General features: G+C 35.8%; 1 protein-coding gene across 1 annotated transcript in view; it reads left to right on the top strand.

The window, feature by feature from the left end:
* The window catches only part of Phlpp (PH domain leucine-rich repeat protein phosphatase), a 42,586-nt gene extending 32,029 nt beyond the window's left edge, over nt 1–10,557 (top strand). Inside the window, exon 4 of the mRNA XM_017629434.1 lies at nt 8,009–10,557. Coding sequence (XP_017484923.1) covers nt 8,009–10,557 — 2,549 coding nt within the window. The remainder of the gene's footprint in view (nt 1–8,008) is intronic.
* The last annotated feature ends 11,834 nt before the right edge of the window (nt 10,558–22,391 follow it).

The following is a 22,391-nucleotide window of genomic DNA, read 5'->3' as shown; positions in this document are numbered from 1 at the left end:
AAATGGCTACACAGGGGGTGGTTTAATGAAGATGAACCTGATCCAGTGTAATAGTTCAACACGCGAACAGCAATAATGATGCTTAAAAGCAACGAATGATCTGGAGCTGACAGAGTATCAGCTGATCAAAGCTGGTTGGGTGCATGTACATATCGTCACTAGACACGAATAAAGGCGCGAGCTCAAAAGTTGACCGCGAAAAAAGACGCATGGAAAAAACTTCAACGAAGAAAGACTCCTAACATAGTTAACTGCGAAGAAAGACGCGTTGAAATATTTGACGGCGAAGAAAGACCCGTAACTCATTTTCGTGGTCGATTATGTTTGCAGGTGTAACAGTATGTATATTCCCCAAAGAGTTTTTAGGGAATGATGCTTAAGTGACAGTCCTTGGCCAGGTACAAATCTATGTTTACGCGTCTTTCTTCGCCGAAGTTTTCCTTATGCGTCTATTTTCGTAAGATCTTTTTTACGTGTCTTTTTTCGCCGTCAAAACAACAGCGCGCCTTTATTCGTGTGTAGTGACGATCAGTGTTGCCATTTTAGCCGTTTTCCGGCTAGATTTAGCCGGTTGCGATAGCAAACAGCCGGAGAAATTTCAATTTAGCCGGCAGCCGATTTGTTAGCCGTTTTGCAGAAAAAAATTAGCCGTTTCTGGCCGATTTTGTTATTTGCCTTGTTTTCTTAAATTTCAAATATATATATATGTTTCTATTTTTGACTAAGCGACCCAAAATATGTTAGAAATGGCTACTAGCCTTATCGTGGAGAAAATTTTCATGTCAGGCAGGGTTGTATGAAATTGGGCCGATCTCGCTTATTTTTATTTTAAACGAAGAAGGGATTTTCTTCATAAAATGTTTGTTATAAATGTCTTAATTTTAAGTGTGAAGTTTTATTCTCAAACTTAGAAAATAAGAAATTGTTTCACTGTTAAGATACTTAAGATGCGTTTGTGTTTGGATATAATGCCAACAAACAGAATAAATATTACATGTAGATATTGTCTTCCCAGATAGCGCATATTCAATTCCGCCTAAATTACAAAATATCGTTTTTGCCCACTCCCAAAGGTTTAAAGTAAGGGAAAAATTGATATTTTCAAGCACTATGTACACATACACTGCTGGAACAAAGTATTGGCACAGCAAATTTTTCACAATGTATGCAACAATTTTCATTCTAATATTTTTCCGCAAATTTCGTATGAAAAAATGGTTTATTCTACAAGAAAAAACATAAAAATATAATTCCTAAACTTTATGTAAAACTCGCGAAAATTCAGCAAATTTTCATGAAGATGTTAAACTTTTTAATCAGATTTTTTTTTAGAATTTTTTGAGTATCCATATTTTTAGCCCAATCAATTTTATTACAATAAAGTGCAAGCTGTAAGTAGTCTAGGAATTACCGTTGATTTTTGGCAATTTTTTTTCCACGCTGTCTCTTCCATAAAATCTTTTTTTTCCGAAAATCCTTTATATGGAAAAAATGCAAAACACCTTCAACAAAAAAAAATCTCAAAAATCAAAGCGATTTTTGACTAAGTCCGTTTTCGCATTTTTTATTACTAGAATTTAATGGGCTATAAAACTGCATACTCAAAAAAATTCTCAAAAATCTGACTAAAAAGTTGAAAATTTTGATGAAAATTTGCTGAATTTTCGCGAGTTTTGCACAAAGTTTAGGAATTATATTTTTATGTTTTTTGTTGTTGAATGAACCATATTTTTGTACAAAATTGGCGGAAAAATATTATAATAAAAATTGTTGCATATATTGTGAAAAATTTGCTGTGCCAATACTTTGATCCGGCAGTGTTTGTATTTTTTTAAACAAACTTTTTTGCTGAGAACTCATTTAAATTCCAAAAACCGAATGCCAGCTTGAATTAAAGGAACTAACACTGTCGAGTGAGTCGAAATGAAAATAAAAGAGCACAAATTTCTATGTAAAGCAAAACTCTCTGGGAATCCTACGAGACATCTGCCGGTCATATGACCGGTCATCCAAATGGGAGATCTGCAGTCTTTTGGCATCATATTTTACATCAGAATTGAAGAGATTTCTGAAAAATCTGACCAGTTCTTTTGTGTAACTGTGATTTTGCATCCCTTGTCAACATATGGCCTCGGTTGATGTTAACTTAAGGTCGTTGTTTTACTGCCTTAAAATTGAAGGGAAATTTTTACAGCGTTTTTTATGTGTATTGGTTTCTATTTGAGTGTATTGAGAATCGGTCAGTCAATAGGTTTGTTCGTCGAAAATTCAGCGGGAATTATTACTCAAAATATCAGATAGTAAGAAAAAATGCTTCCAAATTCTCTCTCATGTAGAGAAACTTGCAATTTTCTGTACGAACGCAAATTTACAAGCTTTTCTGCCAGCTAGTGTCCACGGTTGCATTTCAAACAAAAGAAATTTGTATAGAATTTTTAAGATTCTTTTAGAGGGGCAAAAAACAGGATCTATGTGTATATATCTTGTCAGTCCGACTTTCTTTCTTCAACATATCATTCAATTTCTTTGTCGGGTTTACTATATCGACTCTGGTTGAGATTGCATTCCGGTTAAGAATACAGTTTTTTTTGCCGAGTACCTTTTAAATCATTGGAATTAACTAAATTAATTAAGTAAACAAGTATTAACATACATTTTTCATTTTAAAATCGCTCCAGTTTGCACATTTTTAAATTTAACGAACTTGTTTATTCAAATTATCGTCGACAAAAAATCCAACCATGTGCCACAATCATATGTTTTTCCTAATTGCAAATTCTTGCCGGCAAAATTTTTTCCGGCTCGAATTTGTAACTTCTCTCCAAGAAATAGTCTTTTTACGCGTGATTTATTGAAATAAAACATGTGAAATTTAGTTGAAACATTTTAGCCGTTTTTAGCCGGTTTTATTTGCCAATTTAGCCGGTTCGTCCAAAAAGTTCTGGCAACACTGGTGACGATATGTATGAGCAGTTCATCAGAATTTTGTCTGAATAATTCATCCGGGAAGAGAAAACACGTTGAGTACAACTTTTAGCTCGGTCACTTTTGTGATTCCTGAATTTTGAATTCAGACGTGCATTTTGAGTGATTTATAGAGTGTGATTTTTGTACGACGAGAGAGTAAATAAAGTCCTCTTCTCAGTTGCCTAATCAGTCCAAAGTAGCACTCGTTGGCAAGAGTTGGATTTCAAGGTTGACATTACTGTTGGTGTTAATGCTTCTTCCTCAAGAAGCATATACTTACGGTGACCATCCGTCCTTTATTTTAGCTCTCTGTCCATTATAATTTTTTTCAAAATAAAGGACGCGTTTTGTCCTTTATTTCTTAATCTGTCCTTTAAATTAATAATAATAATATAATAATAGATTGGCGCTTACACATATGTTAGTGTTTGGCCGAGCTTCTCCTCCGACTTGTGGCGTGCGCCTTGATATTGCCACACAAGGCGAAGGGACCTACAGTTTTACGCCGACTCCGAACGGCGATTGTATTTTTATGAGAAGCTGTTTTTCATGGCAGAAATACGATCGGAGGTTTGCCATTGCCTGCCGACGGACGACCGCTGTTAAGAAAAAACCTTTTTTCTATATTTTTTGCGATGTTGCTTTGTTCCTTTAAATTAGTTCTGGATTTTTCAGAGGTAAATTTTTAACAGAGAATATAAAATAATAATAATGTCCCTTATAAAATATAATGAAAACCTTCGCCTTTGTTTCGCTCCTCTCTTAAGGGTTGCTATTTAATCGATAATCTTCGTGCAATCTATAAATCACGAATCATTGCTAATACTGATAGAAAAATTAATATACATACTTTGAGTAAAATTCTCAAAAGAAAGGGGAAAGTTGGGCCCAGTACGTGTTGCACGTTGAGTTTCAAAACTGGCATTTAGTGTTCATAATTCCCTGGAGACTTAATTTTTCACTCATTTGGTTAATTTTTTGAATGAAAGCTTATAAAATTTGCAAGTGCTCAGTGGAGCCTTATTTGTGAATTTTTTATTTTAAATTTTTTAGTGCAAGTGCAGAAAAAGTAGCAATTTTGAAGAACATGTATGCTACTTTTCCGTTAATAAATGTTACATAATAAAAACCAGTTGAAAGCAATTGTTTGGTTCTTCCAAAATGGAAAAAAAAACAAAAATTTGAAATGTTATAAAAAATTTTCACCAAAATAATTTTTTTTGTTTGTATTAAAAATTGGTATATGCAGTTTAATAGATCATTAAATTTTATAATAATAAAGAGCAAGGTGCAAGTGTCTAAGAGTTCCCGTTGATTTTTAAAAATAAAACAAACGCATTTATTTCCCATTTTGCATGCAGGTGTGCTCGAAGTGTTATCGAAAAAAAATTATTAAAAATCAACGCAATCTCTTAGCTACTTGCAACTTGCACTTGTTGTACTACAATTTAATAATCTATACAACTGCATACCCACAATTTTTCTAAAGACTAAAATTTTTTTTTAATTTTGGTGAAATTTTTTTATAATATTTCAAATTTTTCTTCTGAAATTATTCTTAATTTCGGAGGAAACCTACAATCGCTTTCAATTAGGTTTTATTATGTAACATTTATTAACTGGAACAGGAGAATCGATATTCTTCAAAATTGCTACTTTTTCGGCACTTTCAAAATTCGTGCTCAACTGGTCTCTTACTAGGTTTATAAGCTTTCATAAAAAAATAATAATCCAAGCGTCTTTAAAAAAGGGAAACTTGTACAATTAGATAATATAATGTACTAGTAAATGTTTGATTTAAATTACGATACTTTTATCATTTTGAAAAAAACTGTCCTTTATTTTACGTTGGTTAATATGGTCGCCGTACATATACTACGTTTATGTGACAGAATGCACGAATTCTTCATTTCATGAATTCATGCAAAGTTCGCGAATTCATGAAATAAAGTGCTTTGAAAAGGTGGCAACGCACTGGCGAGAAACTAAAAACTAGGGTTGTGACTTTTTTGGCCTCCTTTTAAATTTGCAAAAGCCGTAGGTACCAGGCAATGAACCATATTATGTTTAAATTGGCTTTAATATATTTTCAGTTTATTCTATTTCAATTTATTTTATATTTTAACAATCCCATACAACTTTTCCAGTGTTTTAAATCCTGGTTATGCCACTCATGTTTTTTAATCTAAAAACATCATAACCCTAGTAAACAGCTGTTTGAGCACTTCACGATTTCATGAAATGATGCCGAAATCGTGGTTAACTTTCGTGTATAATTGATGAAATGGTTTTTATGCAGCCAATTTTAACCCAAATTCATGAAATGAATTCGTGAATTAACCTGCGCATAAACGTAGTAATAGTCATCTACGTTTTCGAAATTATATGTATGCTCTAGGGCAGGGGTTCCCAAACTTTTTTCACCGCGGCACCCTTATTGGGTGATTTGACAATTTTCCCCTGAAATCATTTGACGCTGAAAGCTTGCTGGTGTATATGTTTTTAACCGACTTCACAAAAAGGAGAAGGTTATCAATTTGTCGGAATATTTTTGTTTTCCCGCCATCTGTGGGCATTAGCGTTAAAATGTAAAAAAATCGTTCCTTACTAGTGTTTGGACTTAACTAAGATCAGATTAGATTTACTCCGGTTTTTGAAAAAATTTGAAATCTACTTCTCTACTCCGCTTGACTTCAAATCTATTCCGTTTCTATTTATTCATGTTATGCCCCTCTTGGGGCCGTTTTTTGAGTGTTCACCACCGGTTTCAGTAAAAAAAATTTAAAGTTAGCCAAATCTCACTGTTAAAAAGTAACTCTTTCATAGCAATGCGTCAATAAAATTTGTTGATGTATGCCTGTAGAAATTGGCGGATGCATAACTTTACTTAAGTTGTTAAAAAATATATGTAGAATGAAATTTATATAAAGTAGAAAAAGTTTAGATCCTGTTGCTCTTTAAAAAATTAAGGGCCTTATTCTGTATCACGAACGATAGGCAAAACGAACAATTCGTCTGCAGACGACAACCTCTCTGGTTGCGATTTTAAACTCTATCGGTCTTCTTCGTCTTGCATTTCATACATTACGTTGCAATGGTCTCGGTTGCGTTTAAACCGGCTAAAATGATGCCGCCGGACTAATTTTTGAAGCATTCCTCTGCAGACGAATCGTTCGTGTTGCCTATCATTCGTGATACAGAATAAGGCTGTAAGTGTTAGAAACGTTCTACTTTATAGAAAATGCTAAATATTACCTAAATATTTAACATATTATCCTTACATTGCCCCGCGTTCTTATTTTTGCATGAATAGAAATTTAGTTATTTGTTTATGTTTTTCTTTTGTTATTATTAAAATTTATTAAAAGCATTTGTGTGTTGAATGAATTTCTATTCAGGTAGTTTTTTTTAAGGAATCGGCATCGGCCGATCCTTTGCCGTCCGGCCGATTAATCGGCATCGGTATCTACCTAAAATTGGGAATCGGTCGGACTCTAAACCCTATACCTGAGCTGTTCAGTGATGCAGCTCTTATTATGTTCCTCAAGATCAGATTAAGGAAATTACATGAAAAGGAGTCACCTTGTCTAAAAGCTCACTTGGTATCAAACCGCTCAGAGAGCTTTTTCCCAATTCTGACGGAGCTGCTGGTCTTGCTCAAAGTAACACACAGGCGTATAATTGTCGCGGAGATACCAAATTCAGACATCGCGGCATAAAGACAACTTCTTTTCGTGCTGTCGAAAGCGGATTTGAAATCGACAAATAGATGGTGAGTGTCGAGTCTTTTCCAATAGTTGGCACGTATGGCGGGGACGCCTTTCTTGTGGATTGGGCAGAGCATACTTAAATTCCAGTCGTCGAGCATTTGTTCGTCTGACCATGGTCTGTATAAGAGTTGCTCCATGAACCTTAGCAACTCTCGTGACCGTACTTCAAGAACTCAGCTGGCAGGCAGTCAGCTACAGCAGCTTTATTGGTTTTTAATCCACGTATACGACATTCATGCCTCGTCATAGTCAGGCGGTGGGCCATCAATTTCATGGCCGTCTAATGGGGGCTCGGGTTCGTCCATTCAATTAGGGTGGACAATGGTTCCTTCCATAATTTAAGTACCTTCTGGACATCGGTAACTAGGTCGGCATGGTTGTTCTTACAGGAGTTCGCGCTGATCTTGAAACCTTGCGTAAGTCGCTTGACTTTCTGATAATTTTTTTGGCCTGTTTCTTGTCGGAAAGCATTTCATGCTCTTCACGTATTTCGGCCAATCTTTTTTAATACGGAAAACTTTGCTCGCTTTCTCTTCAGCTCCCTAAATCGCAGCGTGGGCCTGCTGAAATCCTGTATCTCTGTCTAGCATTTGGTTCCTCGTTTTTCGATATGGAGGCAGTCGTATGGGTTTTTAGATCTTTTTATGCTTGAAGCTAGCGCTGCATAGTAACATGTTTCGAAGTCCGGTAAAGTCGATCAGACTCAGTCCGTTGTGGAGGCTGAATTTTCCGACGATCGCGTCAAAGATCGCTTCCTTGCCACCCTGGCATTGAAATCATAAAGCACGATTTTTATATCGTGCCGGGGACAGCGCTCGCATGTGCGCTCCAAGCGTTCATAAAAGAGATCTTTGGAAGCTTCGTCCTCCTCTTCCATCGGGGCGTGGACGCAAATGAGCGGGATGTTGAAGAACCTCACTTTGTTGCGGATTGTGGCTAGATGCTCGTCCACCCGGATGAAAACCAGTACTCGGCTACGGAGTCTCTCTCCCATCACAAATCCAACACAGAATTTCCGCTCCTTTACATGCCAGCAGTAGTAGACGTCGCAAGGCCCCGTATGTTTACTGCCTTGTCTCGTCCATTTCTTGGATGGTGGTGATGTCAGCTTTTGTCCTTCTCCATTAAGGGTCCCGATATTCCAATGGCTCTTGCTTCCTGCATAAAAGTATAATTTATTAGAAAAAGTGGACTTAGCAATATTTACATGAATTAGATAAAAAAAATTATATATATGTATGTATAACTTGTGTGTTACTCTTTTCTTCCAGATCTGGTTACAATTAAGGCTCTATCTTCTCCAACGAAGTTAGTAAACATCGATATATCCAACAATGATTTCGAAGAACTGCCCGATTGGATAGGCGCCTGCAGTAAGTTAAACAGGTTATATGCCGATCACAATCGATTATGGACCATTGACAATATATTCGCCAAAGACGGATTTCAGGAATTGTACACATTTAGTGTTGCTTATAATCACTTGACGTCGTTGACCAGCTCTCCAATGATTTTTGGAACGGTTTCGCATCTATACTTGCAATGCAATAAATTGCAGAAATTACCAGATAATCTCTTTGCGATAACGTGCAAAAGTCTGAAGTTGCTGAATGTCTCGTGCAACAATTTATGTACGGTAGCGCAATGTCATCCAGTAAATGATGCCTGGTGCTTGGAAGAGTTATATCTGTCTAACAATATTCTTAACGAAAGCATATTTCCCACCTTTGCAGAGGCAAGAAAATTACGCATCATTCATGCAGCCTATAATACGATACGTGAGCTGCCTGAAAATATTATACGCAATTGGAATGATTTGGAGGTATTAGTCTTGTCGGGAAATAAGCTACAAGATCTGCCAGACAATATTTGTATGCTAACCAAATTGGAAGTTTTGCGCTTGCATTCAAATTTGTTGTATAAAACACCAAGTCTGTCAAGGTTATCTAACCTCAAAGTATTAGATTTGGCGCATAACCGTTTAGATCATGTTAACCTTTTGCATATTATGCCAAAGAACATAAAATATCTGGATTTGTCATGTAACATGCAATTACAATTTGATGAGAAGCAAGTACAGATGTGCCAGGGTTTAAAGAAAATGAGTTTGGTGGATGTGAGCGGTAAAAATCGGGCATGCTTGCCAACCACAAAACTAGAGGAGTTAAAAGACAACAACGTCACGCGGCAGCCATGGAGTGTAGGATTCGCCGAAACAACTGGAAAGTGTCGCAAACTACTCGTAAAGCAAATACGTTTATGTAATTTTTCAGAGGACGAAGGTCTTTTCGGTATGCTCGAAAGCGCAACTATAGGCGCTGTTACTACCGCGCTGGCGAGCACGGTGCCACAAATATTGATGCATGAGCGAAGTGTAAAGGAAACAGCAAAAGAATATATGAAATATACATTACTATCCATTTATCAGCGCTTAGCTAGCGAAAGAGGATGTGATAATATGCATATTGCACTCTGTCATATTGCCAAAGAAAGTGGGGGATTCAAGGACTATATGCGCCCGAAGAGGACCAGGCGGTACGTATTGCGTGTTGCCAGCATTGGCAACATAGCGGCATATTTAGTTCGGAAAACAACTACAATTTGTTTGACCGCAAATAGCTACAGCACGCAGATTTCCAACAGCGATGACAGCCAAGACGCTGCAACGTCCCGCATAAATGACCCCACGATACACGAAACCTTTCTAAGTAACGATGATGAATTCTTAGTAATTTGCAATGCCCACCTCTGGAAAGTCATGGATATTGAACACGTTACTAAAGAGTTGCGAAAAGAGGAGAATATAGTGCTAGCTGCTAAGCGTTTGCAGGATATTGCTCAAAGCTTCGGTGCAAATGAAAATCTCAGCGTTGTTGTCATTCGTTTCAAATATGTAGGAACCGATGTAGATGATCTATTGAAAGAGCTGAAGCAAACGGTGCGCAAGAATCCCATAGCACAAAACCTAAATACAGACGATAAGCTGTCAATCGCCAGCCATCGTCTCATCGGGCGTTGTTCTCCGCGCCAGAATTTGATGGGTGGCGTGATGAAAAGTGATCGTTCCTCACCGAGTGGACAAAGCGATCATGTGCATAGTTATCTCAACAAAGCGCTTCACAACGAAGAGTACGCTTTTGCGACTGAGCACGTTATTGAGGAAGATGAGGACTTGGAAATTTTACATGAAACCGACTCAGTGCTTTCCGAAGAACAATTCAAATGTTGGGAGTATATGCTAGAACAAAATACACAACTGCTATTCGATAAGGAACTCAATACAATATCAAAATCGATTACAAAAAACCCAAACAATGAAGTACCCAACGAGCCTAACATTGGCCTGGATAAAAGCGAATACAAAGATAATAATTTGATTAAAAATATTGGTAATCGTTTCATATCGCACAGTTCGCCACAACTGTTGTATAGTGAAATTAAAAAGCCACTCACAACATTTACCCATAAACATCAAGAGAAACGCCATCAGCGACAGCAACACCAACAACAACAAAAGCATCAACAAATGTCCTTCCTGTCGAAACACTTCGGTAGCTGTCGTTCTTTTCAAACACAGTCAAGATATAACCTCTTCGAATCGAAGAGTCAAAATTCGGTAAATCTAGGGCTTTCTTCAAAATTGGGTGGCGGTCCCAATGCAGCTTACTTTGGTTCCTTGCAACGCCTTATGCCATACAATTTGGAATATGATTTCACGGTTACTCAAGATCGTTCAGCGTTGAACGAGGAAGATGATGAATTCAATGAACAGGAAGATCGGATGAAAAAATATTGGGGTATAGCAACAACGGAGCTGTAAGGGGTGCTTGCTGCAAACATGAGTTTTATTTTTGGAAAATAATGTAAATTAATGTACAGAAATTAGCGATTATTTGGCTAGGCGCTATTTAAAAATATGTGTTTTTTTAATCTGGTTGCCATTAAATTAATTGCCGGCATGTCGTTATCGGTATTTTTGGGTATTCGATTTCATACGTGCAATCAATGAAATATATTTTAAGCTTAGTTATATTGAAGAAGATTTGCACTGTCCAGCTAAGCATTACATGTTTGAGAAATATACAGATAAATGCACGTTAAAGAAATGGCTTTTCAATGGTAATTTTTGAATTAGTATTAAATTATGGCTTTATTGTGAACAAAAAATACTTCTGTTTTTGAATGCAAGTTTATTATGTTTCGAAAAAATCCTCAATAGTTCCGAGAATATCTTGAAGCTGGCATGACAAAGTCCACAACAACTATAATAATTAATAATATAATTTTCTGGCGCTTACTCTTTTTGTTTGGCCGAGCTTCTCCCCCAATTTGTGGTGTGCGTTCTGAGGTTATAACACAAAAGGCGATGTGTACAATTTTTCGCCGAATGGCAAGTGGCTTAATGAGAAGATTTTTCAAGTCAGAGAACACTGTTTGAAACAACTTTTTTTAATTTAGATGTTACTTGTTTCAGGGATCGAAGCCAGCTTCTACGGAGTGGAAGTACGTAATTCGAACCACTCAGCCACAGAGACCTTGACAATAACTATAAGCTCTCTCTTTATCCGCAATACTACCGTGTGTCAGGGTACCATTTTGATTGAATCAACATGGCCGTGTGTTTATGCTATAAGGCGGAAGATGAGGCAGCATTTAGTGGCCTAAACTTATTCATGGCGACTACGCACACGGATTAATATTTAGAGACACCACTTTCGAGGTTGTAAACAGTATGCGACAAAATTAGGTGTAATAGAACCCACACACAGACGTAGAATAGAGAATTGAAATAAATAATAAGCGCAGAAAGGATCATTTATGGCAGTCATGCCCATGCATATGGAATTCTGCCAACGTTGGACATGACTGATTTATGAAATAAATTGTTTCTCTCCCTTTAAATCTCCAGGTCCAGATGGTATAATAACGTCCATGTTACAGCTAGGGATGCAAACGATGCATCGATGTTTTCAAAACATCAGGGTGGTCCAAAAACAGTAGAGTCGGAATTGTAATGCTCTCACCCCCTAGGATTGTTCTATATCGAAAAAAAGTATACCGCTATTTTGAAATCAAAAATTATTTAGAGGTCGCTCAAAGCGCTCAAAGTTTTCCATGTATTTTTATATGGGGGAAAAAAATTCGTGTAAATGGTATGGAACTCTTGAAAATCACTATTTTTCGATCGGAAACTCTGGCTAACTTCAGGAGACTTTCAATAAAAATACCCAATTGTTTATTTAACCATTTTTTAATACTAACGATTTTTATTGGTCCCCCATTGGATTTTTCAGGGTTTTTGTGGGTTTTTGGCGGACCTATAAATTATAGTTTCGATGAAAAAATTGTTAAATAAACATTTGAGTATTATTATTGGGAATCTGCTTCAGGGAAACAGAGTTATCCGATAAAAAAATATTGATTTTTAAGAATTCTATGCCATTTCTACGAAAAGTTGTTTTTTTCCCATACAAAATACATTGAAATCTTTGGGCGCTTTGAGCGATCTCAAAATATTTTTTTGATTTTAAAATAAAAAAATATGAGTATATTTTTTTCGGTATAAAACAATCCTAGGGGGTGAGAGCATAAAAATTCCAACTTTACTTTTTCCCGTGTGTTTTTGGACCAACCTATTTTACATACATACTGGCGATCAAACGTGAGTGCATGCTGGGTTTTGTTAAATATTTGTCGTTTTTTAAGTAAATTTTTTTTTGTTATTTTTTTTTTTTTATAAAAATATGCTTCATTTCGTAACCAGCACTTAGAAAAATTCAACAAACTTTTTCGTCTGAATATTTGAAAAAATTCTGGGTATGTAATTCTAATAAAACAGGTGCAAGTTTTAAGCGGCTCCAAATCGCTTTGATTTTTCTCTGGCGGCTTTTGGGTTTTTTTTCATATAAATGTGCAATTTATAATAACTGGCGTTTTTAGCGGCATTTTCAAAAAATTCAGATAAAAAAGTTCAAAATTAAGATAAAAATGTGTTGAATTTTTCAAAGTTTTCTATAAAGTTATGGTTTGTAGCAGATATGTGAATCTAGTTCCTTCGAGTTTAAAAAATATTTCAGGCTACGTTTTATTTCGTGTAGTAGTGAAAAGTTGAAACATCGGTATAACCGACGTTTTTTAACATTGATGTTTGTTGTGGGGACACCGATGTTTTCAAGCATCGATGTTTTTAAGAGCGATGTTGCATCCCTAGTTACAGCAAGTAAAGGAGCAAGTAACCGATGATTGAAACCCTCTATATCGTCGATGTTTGTGCAAAACCGCCCATCGACCAATTGCAAAACCGCCTATCTTACGGCATTAAAATTTTACAGGAGAGCGAAAAAACGGTTTTTCTTTGAAGACATTGCCTTGAGAAGCGGTATTTTCTCTAGCTTTTATTTTACGAATCTCTTGTTTTAATAAGGATTTTATGATTTTTATGCATAAATCCCGATGCCTGGAGTTCAGCGTTACTAAATCTCATTTTTGCCACAACGGCGACTTAGGCGGTTTTGCAATTGGTGGATGGGCGGTTTTGCAAAAACATCGACGATATATTTTGTTTAAGAGTTAAAGTAGTGTTTATCCCAAAACCTGTTAATAATAGGAATAAGATACCCCAATTTAGACTTCGAGCCATAGGCGGTAAGAAAATCCCCTTATCTATAAAAATTAAATTGGAAACTTAACTTTGAGAAACTTAAAGAGAGGGCCCACATCTCTTATTGTTAAAATGCTACAAATCGTGAGCTTGTATGGCTTTTATGAGCTTTAGCTTTCGTACAGTATGCGGAGGGCCAGATTTTTAGCGTTCAGTTATTTCTACGTTGTGCAGAAAAAAAAATTCGAAAGGTATTTTTTTGCAGAAAATAAATGAAATAAAACAGCTAACTTTAGTTCAAGCGACCCAAGTCAATTTGAAAGGTACTGCGAAGAACGTAATTACGAGCATAGTGAAACAAATTCTGAGTAAATTAAGAAAAACCGAGGAGCATAAGTTCAATTAGTAATAGCTTAAGGATGTTTGGATGATCCATTGGTTAGAAAAATACCATCATTCGGACCACCGCATTCATTTTTCATAATATTTTTTCAAGATGTCGCACACGGTCTTCAAATGTGACACAACTCAAAACTTGGCATTATGGAAATTATGCACTAAAAATGTACACAGAGTAAAAAGAAGAACAGACAGAGAAAGACAGTTACTCATACGCCACGTACACCTGAGTAACACGCTTTTCTACTAACTTTTATAAATAAAAACCCTTTGAAATTTATGCTAAACTAGATCGCCCTCACCCGCTTCGCTGAGTGTATGAAATTTCTACGTGCTACATTTTGTAAAATTTATTTCAAGAAAATCAATTAAAAAACAGGAGTTTTAAAATTTGTTTAACCATCTTCAAAATAATTTCAAACTGCATAAAACTTTCTTTCTCACTTATCATACTTTTTCTATTAACTTATCCCCTGACTCAATTTGAGATTTCAAACATGTAGATTTGATACCCATATTGTAGTAATTCATTTAAATTATTAATAGTTTGAATTTAACATTCTGAACAGTTGGCAACCTTTTTAAACCTGTTTCGTGTGACACTCATACATATTGTGATACATATTCAAAACCATTTCGATTCATACCAATCTATACAAATATATATTTTGAAAGCCGTTTTTTTGTGTTCGCAAAGCTCGCCTCACAGATTTTTTTTGAAATTTCGGACACCTGCTTCAGACGTCCCAATGATGGTTATAGGCTATGTATATTGGATTTCTGTAGAACAATTATACGCATCCATTTTGAAGTTGCCACCAACTATACTATGAAGTTTCTGGGGCAGATTCACTATAGAACCGGACCATTGTTGCCGCCAGGGAGTGAAGAGGAAATGTTCTTCAAATTTATTTCGTTGTGAGATTAACCGTTCTATGAAATGCTGCACAATTAGAGAATTTCAAGAATTTCTTCACGGACATAACACTTTCGTTAGGTTATTTAAGGCGGCAAAAGACCACCAAACCATAATCTTGCCGATGAGCGTGCCAATGGAAATCGTATACGTGAATTGTTGGTGAAAATGTTGGACCTAAATGTTTCAATGATAAAATTAAGTTTAGACGGAACGAAGTTGGCCGCGTCTGCTAGTATTATAATATTTTATTTAAACTAATTGAATTTAATTTAAAAAATATGGCAACCCTTGTGAAAGACCTCTAAACTTTCAAACTAAAAGTTTCTTATCAATATTTATTTTGACAACCATATTTTAATTCTTCAGATTAATTGGAATTTGACTTTTCAAACAGGTGGCAACCCTTTTCAAAATACATTCAAACTACAGCTTTTTTAAGCCTCTTGACATCAATTTTTTTAATATAATTTTCAAATAAATAACTCCCTTATTTGAAGTTGAATTTGATTTTTTGGAAAAGGTGGCAGCCCTCATCAATGAGTAGATACCAATTTCCAGCAATCTACCAAAAACATTTCCTGAGAAATGCAGTATGAAAAAATTCCGTTTTTTGGGAGGTGCCACGCCCCCTTTTCTAATCGAGATTAAATGTATCCTATATTTTAAGTTGGGCTAAATGACAGGAGTGTACAAAATTTCATGATAATCGGTTGAGTAGTTAAAGCGTGAAAGCGTAGCAATCAAACAAACTCACTTTCGGATTTATAATATTAGTAAGGATAAAGGAAAAAATTCGGCCTCTGTGGTGTAGTGGTAAGCAGTGCGCACTTCCACTCCCCAACGCCTGGGTTCAAACCCTGGTCAAAGCAACATCGCAAAAAATATAGAAAAAAGGTCCGAGTGTATTTCTACCATGAAAAACAACATCAAGGCGCACGCCACAAATCGGAGGAGAAGCTCGGCCAAACACTAACATATGTGTAAGCGCCAATCTATTATTATTATTATTAAAGGAAAAAATTTGCGGGTGCACATCAAAAACTTACGTTTTATTCATAAATACTTTTATGTAAATTGTCAACGTTTTTTTAACCATTGATTTTTTTAAAGAACGGGCGTCTGTATTTAGTTTCAGATTTTATATTGAATAAAAATCAGTCGCTGAAGCTGAAATCTGAAAATACAATAAAATATTAAAAAAAAACTCTAAGTATTACTGTTATTCAGCGTCCATTATATTGAACAGCGATACCCTAGGGTTGTATACTGAGAAGTGATATCAATATTTTTTAATTTTTTTTTTGCGAAATATATTTAAAAAACGGGAATGGCATTTAAATTTTCTTTCGTATCTAAATTCCAACGTTTCCTATATAGTGGCGGTCGAAAGTGTATGAATGGGGTTTCATTTTTAATATTTACAATGTTTTACCGGCTGAAATTTTCTTGATATTTTTTTTTTATAAAAATATGGTTCATGCTTTAACAAAAACCATATAAATCACTCTTTCAAAGTTTATACAGAATTTAGAAAAAATTTATATAAATATCGAGCTTTTCAACCAGAATTTTTATAAATCTTTTGGTATGCAGCTAGTAGGCTTAAAAATGTTAGTAAAATAAGTGCATGTTTTGAGCGGCAATAAATCGTATTGATTTTTAATATTTTTTTTTTTGCTGATGGCGTTTTGCCATCGATAACTGCGCTTCCAATGTCACGATGCACAGTGGTCTGAGAGTGGCAGAATGTCGGACTGTCTAGAAATAGCCAACTAAGGTCCAAATTCACAGTGCGTAGTTAACCCAGAATCGTCAGTTAACTACAGATTCTCAGTACAAAAATCTGAGTTAGCTACGCACAGTGAATTTGACCCTAAGTGGTTGGCTAGCCTCTAAGCATTCCTATTAACAAGATCTATGGACAAAATAACATCAGTAGAATTCAAAATCACTTGATGTCGGTGCTGTATGGATCGTATTTTTACGTACAAATTTGAACAGGCATTTCACGAACTCAACACTCAATACTCTAAGTAGAAAAGAAATTATAAATTTATGACTGCAAAACTCTGGTCTAGAGGTTTACGCCCCCGAGCCACGCCGCCGTTTTTTGTCATTTCTTACGCGCCGCCGCCTTAGGAATTTTGTACAAAATTTTCATGGCGTATGCACATTGAAAAATATCGTTTGATGGAACTACTACGCGTATTTCTTTGCTGATTTTTACGTTCGTAAGCTATTTTATTCTAGGGTCACACAGACGTATACAATTACTAAGTGGCTGTATGAAAACTACGTTAGCATTCATAATTGGTGGTCAAACCCCAGGAAGGTGTTGCTTCATTCCATCGCAATGTTTTCTACACAGGGTTAAAGTTCCCCATTTTTGGTAAAAATTATGTGGTTTTATTATTCATTCCATTCGGTTATCCTTAGAAAATTTTGGCGCTCAATATTTTAGTGGAAATTTTTACCATCTATAAGCCATTTTTTAAACAAAGTTTTTAACCCTTTCCCGTTCTGGTGGTAGTAGATGGTTTAAACTGTTTGGAAAAAGTAGACCTCCCTATCTATAGCTCGCAAAAATCGTAAGAACTACGTAATTTAACATAACGGTAGATACGATTCTTACAAAAATTTATTAATAACGACATAAATTACCCCAATTTTCAATTTTTATTTCTTTAAATTTAAATATTACATACGGATCTGTCGAAAGCATAGAGAACCCTGTGTGTATGTAGGTATATACCTCAGACGCTCAACATTTTAATTCAAGAAGGGACTAACAATAATTAAATTTAAAGCTAATTCAAGAATGAATTAAACAGAATTATCATCTGAATTGGCATGGCGAATGCCTAACAATAGACGACATGATAAGTTTAGTAGCCTCATGGCTCTTTGGAATCTACCTTATAGCCTGTCTCCACATATTTTTATTGCCTGACATAAGTTTTATCAGAGGCAATATTTGTGCGTGGCCATTTTTTATCTTGATAAAAGCATTTGTAAGATGGCTATTTTTGCCAGATTTAATCACTTAAAAAATTAAAAAAATATGCCATTTCACACCCAAATATATAATAACAATTATTTTAATAGGAAACAACTCAATTTTTGCTTTTATATTAAAATATCAATAATGTTGCCGCCACGAAGTTATCGCGCATATGAAAATGTAGCTGTCAAAGTATCAAATTGCTGACAATATTTATCAAGGTAAAAGCTCTGATAATTATTGCTTGCCAAGAGCAATGCGGTCTCCATGGTAAAATTTTGTCTGATAATTATATCAAGATAAAAACTTTTCCTGTGGAAGCAATAAATTATGGGCATGAGCGTGGCGTCTCCACACACGCCGGCGTCGCGGCCGCCGCCGATTATTTTTGAAGTTGACCACACCGCCGCCGCAAAGCCTGTCGGCGTAAACCTCTACTCTGGTCCCCTATATGTCAGCGTAAAGTTTGTGGTTTTGGTTTTAGTTTGTGCTAGAATTTTAATATACTGAACTGCAGTGCAACGCGGATGTGTTTTACGTATATAAAAAGTTTTAAGTGTGATCATCGTGGTTTTAAATAACATTTGTGCTTTTGTAGGGATAAAGCGATACCATGCAGGTATCGATACTTTTACTTGGAAGTAGTATCGTAAGAAAGTATCGATACCCGAAAAATATCGGATATAAAGTATCGATACCTACTCGTACCGGTACTTTTGGCTATGAAGGTATTCCGTATAAACTGGATTCAATTCAATTTTTTTAAGTAATAAATTAATCGTCCTCGGCGAATTCTAAGCTCCGAATAATGTGGGAACTGAAAATAAATAAAACAACATAACACAGCAAAACTATATGCTTAATGATGAATGGTATTTAACAGAGATAATTCCTTGAAAAAGTTTAGAAGAAGTTTATGTCGTTTAACCTTAGAACCGTGAGTTGAGCACTCAGTGTTCATATACATGTTTGATGTTGAATTTCGGGGGTGCGGGAAGTTCAATTTGATTTTTAATCATAGGCAGATATATCGTACCTTCGGTTATAAGTTGACAAAATATCTCTTATAGTAAAAAAGTAACGGTTTGTTATGGTGAGTTTTTGGAAAGCATAAATTTCCATACGAAATTTCTGGCGTTGAACAGTATAGTTTTTTCTAAGATAACTATTTTATTTTGCCATCCACGTTTTGTAGCCTATTCTTTTCTTCTTTGCTTATAGTTTTCATTAACAGACTAGTCTCCACCACCTTTAATATTGTCCGATAATGTTTTCAGCGCGAAGAATAATAGTATTACTATGTACGTTGGGCCGTGTATACGCCGCACAGTGTATCATTTCCATATTCTAGAAAAGATTAATTATATTATTTTATGTCGCCAAATTACAAAACAACGTCAAGAATGTTTTTAGAAATGCCTGATAAAGACGATACANTTATCCGCCACTATTCGATAAAGTTTGTATCTCAGTTTATTTGCCACTCCTCTTAGACTTTAAACAACACAATTTTAGCTGCTGGAAAGTGCAGGTTTTGATGAAATTTTCTTTTTTCTGGCCTACTGGGAATTTCATTTTCTTCGAGTAATTCATTTGCATTTTATCTCGACCGAGACAAATTCTTTTATTTTTGCTTTGAATAGAGAAAGCCTCATTCATTATATTTCCAATGGTATCCCATTTTTGTAAATAGAGCAAGAAATATTAACCTTATAACGGAATTTTGTTGACCTAACTTGACTTTTTTATCGATATTTTCCACGCCCATAATTAAAAAAAATATATATTTATTTGTAAGTCCATTTCTGTCAGTTTATAATTCCTTGTTATAGGGAAATTCTAAATATAAATTTTGGGCATTTTAGCCTTTGTAGTTAGTTAAATATTTCAGTTTTTGCATTTTTAAAAATTGTAGTTATATAATAGGGTGGCGTGACAGTAACTATAAATAACCAATTTTTTGTAAAAAGCTTCGCCTATCTTATAACGTACCTTGTGCAAAATTTCATTAATCTATCTTCAATAGTTTTCGAATTACAGAATTAAAAGCAGCTAGATGGGTCAAATCTTACACTGTGCGCCGGGCAGTGTTCTATTTTTGAAAAAAGGGGACACAATAAAACAAGAAGAGATAACGAAATAACTAATATAATGGCATTCAAAAATAGATGATTTAATTTTTTCCTTTTTTGGCCTGAGACCAGTATGCAATGAAGTTTTTAAAAAGTTTTAAATTGTTTTTAAAAAGTTTATTACAAGCTGTTTTTAGGTAAAAAAAGACAAAAACCCAAAAATTTTACTTTTGAAAGTAATTTTAAACGTATGTATAAATGGAATACCTTGACGTCAAGACCGACCTTCAAAAGAAAAATCTTTGGATTATTATTCTTTTGACTTAAGAACAGTGTGCAATAAACTTAAATGGATTTTTTGGTTTTTACGACCAAGGAAATGGATTCCCTGAGATGCAAGAATGGCAAAAATATCTGTTAAAAAATTTAATTTCATATTGGTTTCAGGAAAAAAATTAACATCTTAAATATTTGAAGGTCGCTCCCGTTTAAAACGCCATCAAGCACTGGGCGATTTATATTATGCAGGAAAAAATTCCGAAAGAAAATTCGTCTTAGTATCGGGTTTCGATACGAGTATTTTTTTCGATACCTACTCACTACTTGGTTCAAAAGTATCGATACCAAAATTGCTTGGTATCGAACGAAAAGTATCGAGTTTGTACTTGTATTTACTCGTATCGTTTCATCCCTATGCTTTTGAAAAATTCACTGTTTCAAAGAGCATGTTATGATTAAAACAAATTTAAACATATTGCGTTTGTTTCGTGGAGTGTGACTTTTTCTGTCCGATCTCGTCGCACTTGATATATATATCTGATGACCTACTTTCATTTGGTGTATGGATTGTCTGCTGCATTTAGCTGCTGCTTCAGACGTCATCTAAGTCAAAAATGAACCAATATTAAACGTGTGAATAGGCCGAAAGCTAATTTTTGTAAATGGGGCATACATGCTTTTACCACAGTTTCGGATTCTGTGGACAAAAATACGTAACTTTTGTCAGACACGCTTCTAAGGAATGGACTTCCGGTCTCTTTAACCTACTTCTGGTCGAAACCGGAAGTCGGTAATATGACCAAAAGATAGAGCATCTCCGACATGGTAGTTCATATTTTTCAGTTTTCCAATAAAACACTTTCCTCAACTTTAGAAGGGCTGGACGGGTGGTCTGGGAAACCCGGTACATGGGCGGTGGGAGTGGTTGTGGTTCGCTGATTTTTAAATCAACGTCTTTTAAGTTTCTACGAAGCATGCTTCGCGATTTCAAGCGCCTATCTGCATTGGTTTCGTTTTTGGCCACAGAAAGTGCTTATTTCAGGCATAGTGCGGTGGTTAGTTTACTATGAACCATATTATTTATAAAAGTGTAACATAATATATTTAACACGAAAAGCTTTGTGAATTTAAACAAAACAGATTTTTTTGGATGTACGATTTAAGCTGTGATCCACTGTAGATCATACGAAAATATTGGATTCATTCCCAATTCCCATTCCCAAGCCGCAGTGACTGGAATCAGGAAGATCTCGGGTTCTTGCAGGGCTTAACTGTCTTTACGGATGGGTGAAAGATGGAATGCGGAGTTGGTGCTGGGGTCTTCATTGAGCAATATAACCTAAAATTATCCTTCCGCCTACCAGACTATGCAAGCGTTTTCCAGGCCGAAACGTTTGCTCTTAAGGAGGCAGTAAGGTACATTAAAGACAATGTACCCGCGAGACCGCAAGTGAACATCCTCTCGGATATCCAAGCGGCTATTCAGGCACTTTCTTCTAAATCTGTTAGATCTCAGCTAGTGGATGAATGTATATATTTCTGACCAATAGGAAATTAACCTAATATGGGTCCCGGGACATCGGGGCATTTACGGAAACGAGGCAGCGGACGAACTAGCAAGGAGCGGCTCCGCACTGGATGTGTCCCACGCGGTGGACATGGGCGCCTCTCTCAGGGAGATTAAGACAAAAATTACCGAAATTTATCATTCTAAGGTCAGGAAGAGATGGAACTGCACAGGATCCTACAGAATTGCCCGGCAGTTCGGGGTGTCCTACGACCCACTCAAAACCAAAGCTCTCTTAGGAATGAGCAAAACAAATGCTTACAAACTTACTGCAGTGTGCACAGGGCACTGGCCCGTTAGGGTACATGCCGAAAGTATAGGACTGCCCTTTAATAGGTTCTGCCGCAGCTGCGATGACCCGGGCTCAAAAGAGACAGTCGAACACTTGCTGTGCGAGTGTCCAGGCCTCGCAACGATGAGGCTAAAGACACTCGGCAAACCATTCCTGCAGAATATTTCAGAGTGCAGCTGCCTCTCTCTGTATGACGTACTGAAATTTATTAAAGCCGCCAAATGGCTGTAGGTTGCACGAGTTGTGGAATCAAAATGGCAAACTTGCTAATTGCTTGTCACCTGAGTGACAATCCACTTAAACCAACCAACCAACCATTGGATTCATATTCTCACTTTTTTTTTTTTAAATCAAAGTGCAATTGCATTTTAATTTTTATCATGTAATAAAATTTATATAAATAAATTTAGAATGGTTCTAAGAAAAATAAATGTGAAGAACATTAACTCAATAATTTTAATGAATTTATTAATACACTAGAAGACTCAGCGAACTTCGTCCCGCCCAAAATTATTATTTTCTAT

The sequence above is a fragment of the Rhagoletis zephyria genome, unplaced genomic scaffold (assembly GCF_001687245.7).
Source record: "Rhagoletis zephyria isolate East Lansing unplaced genomic scaffold, Rhagoletis_zephyria_1.1 Rzeph_scaffold_00005, whole genome shotgun sequence".
NCBI lineage: Eukaryota > Metazoa > Arthropoda > Insecta > Diptera > Tephritidae > Rhagoletis > Rhagoletis zephyria.
This window is presented reverse-complemented; position numbering and strand designations above follow the sequence as displayed.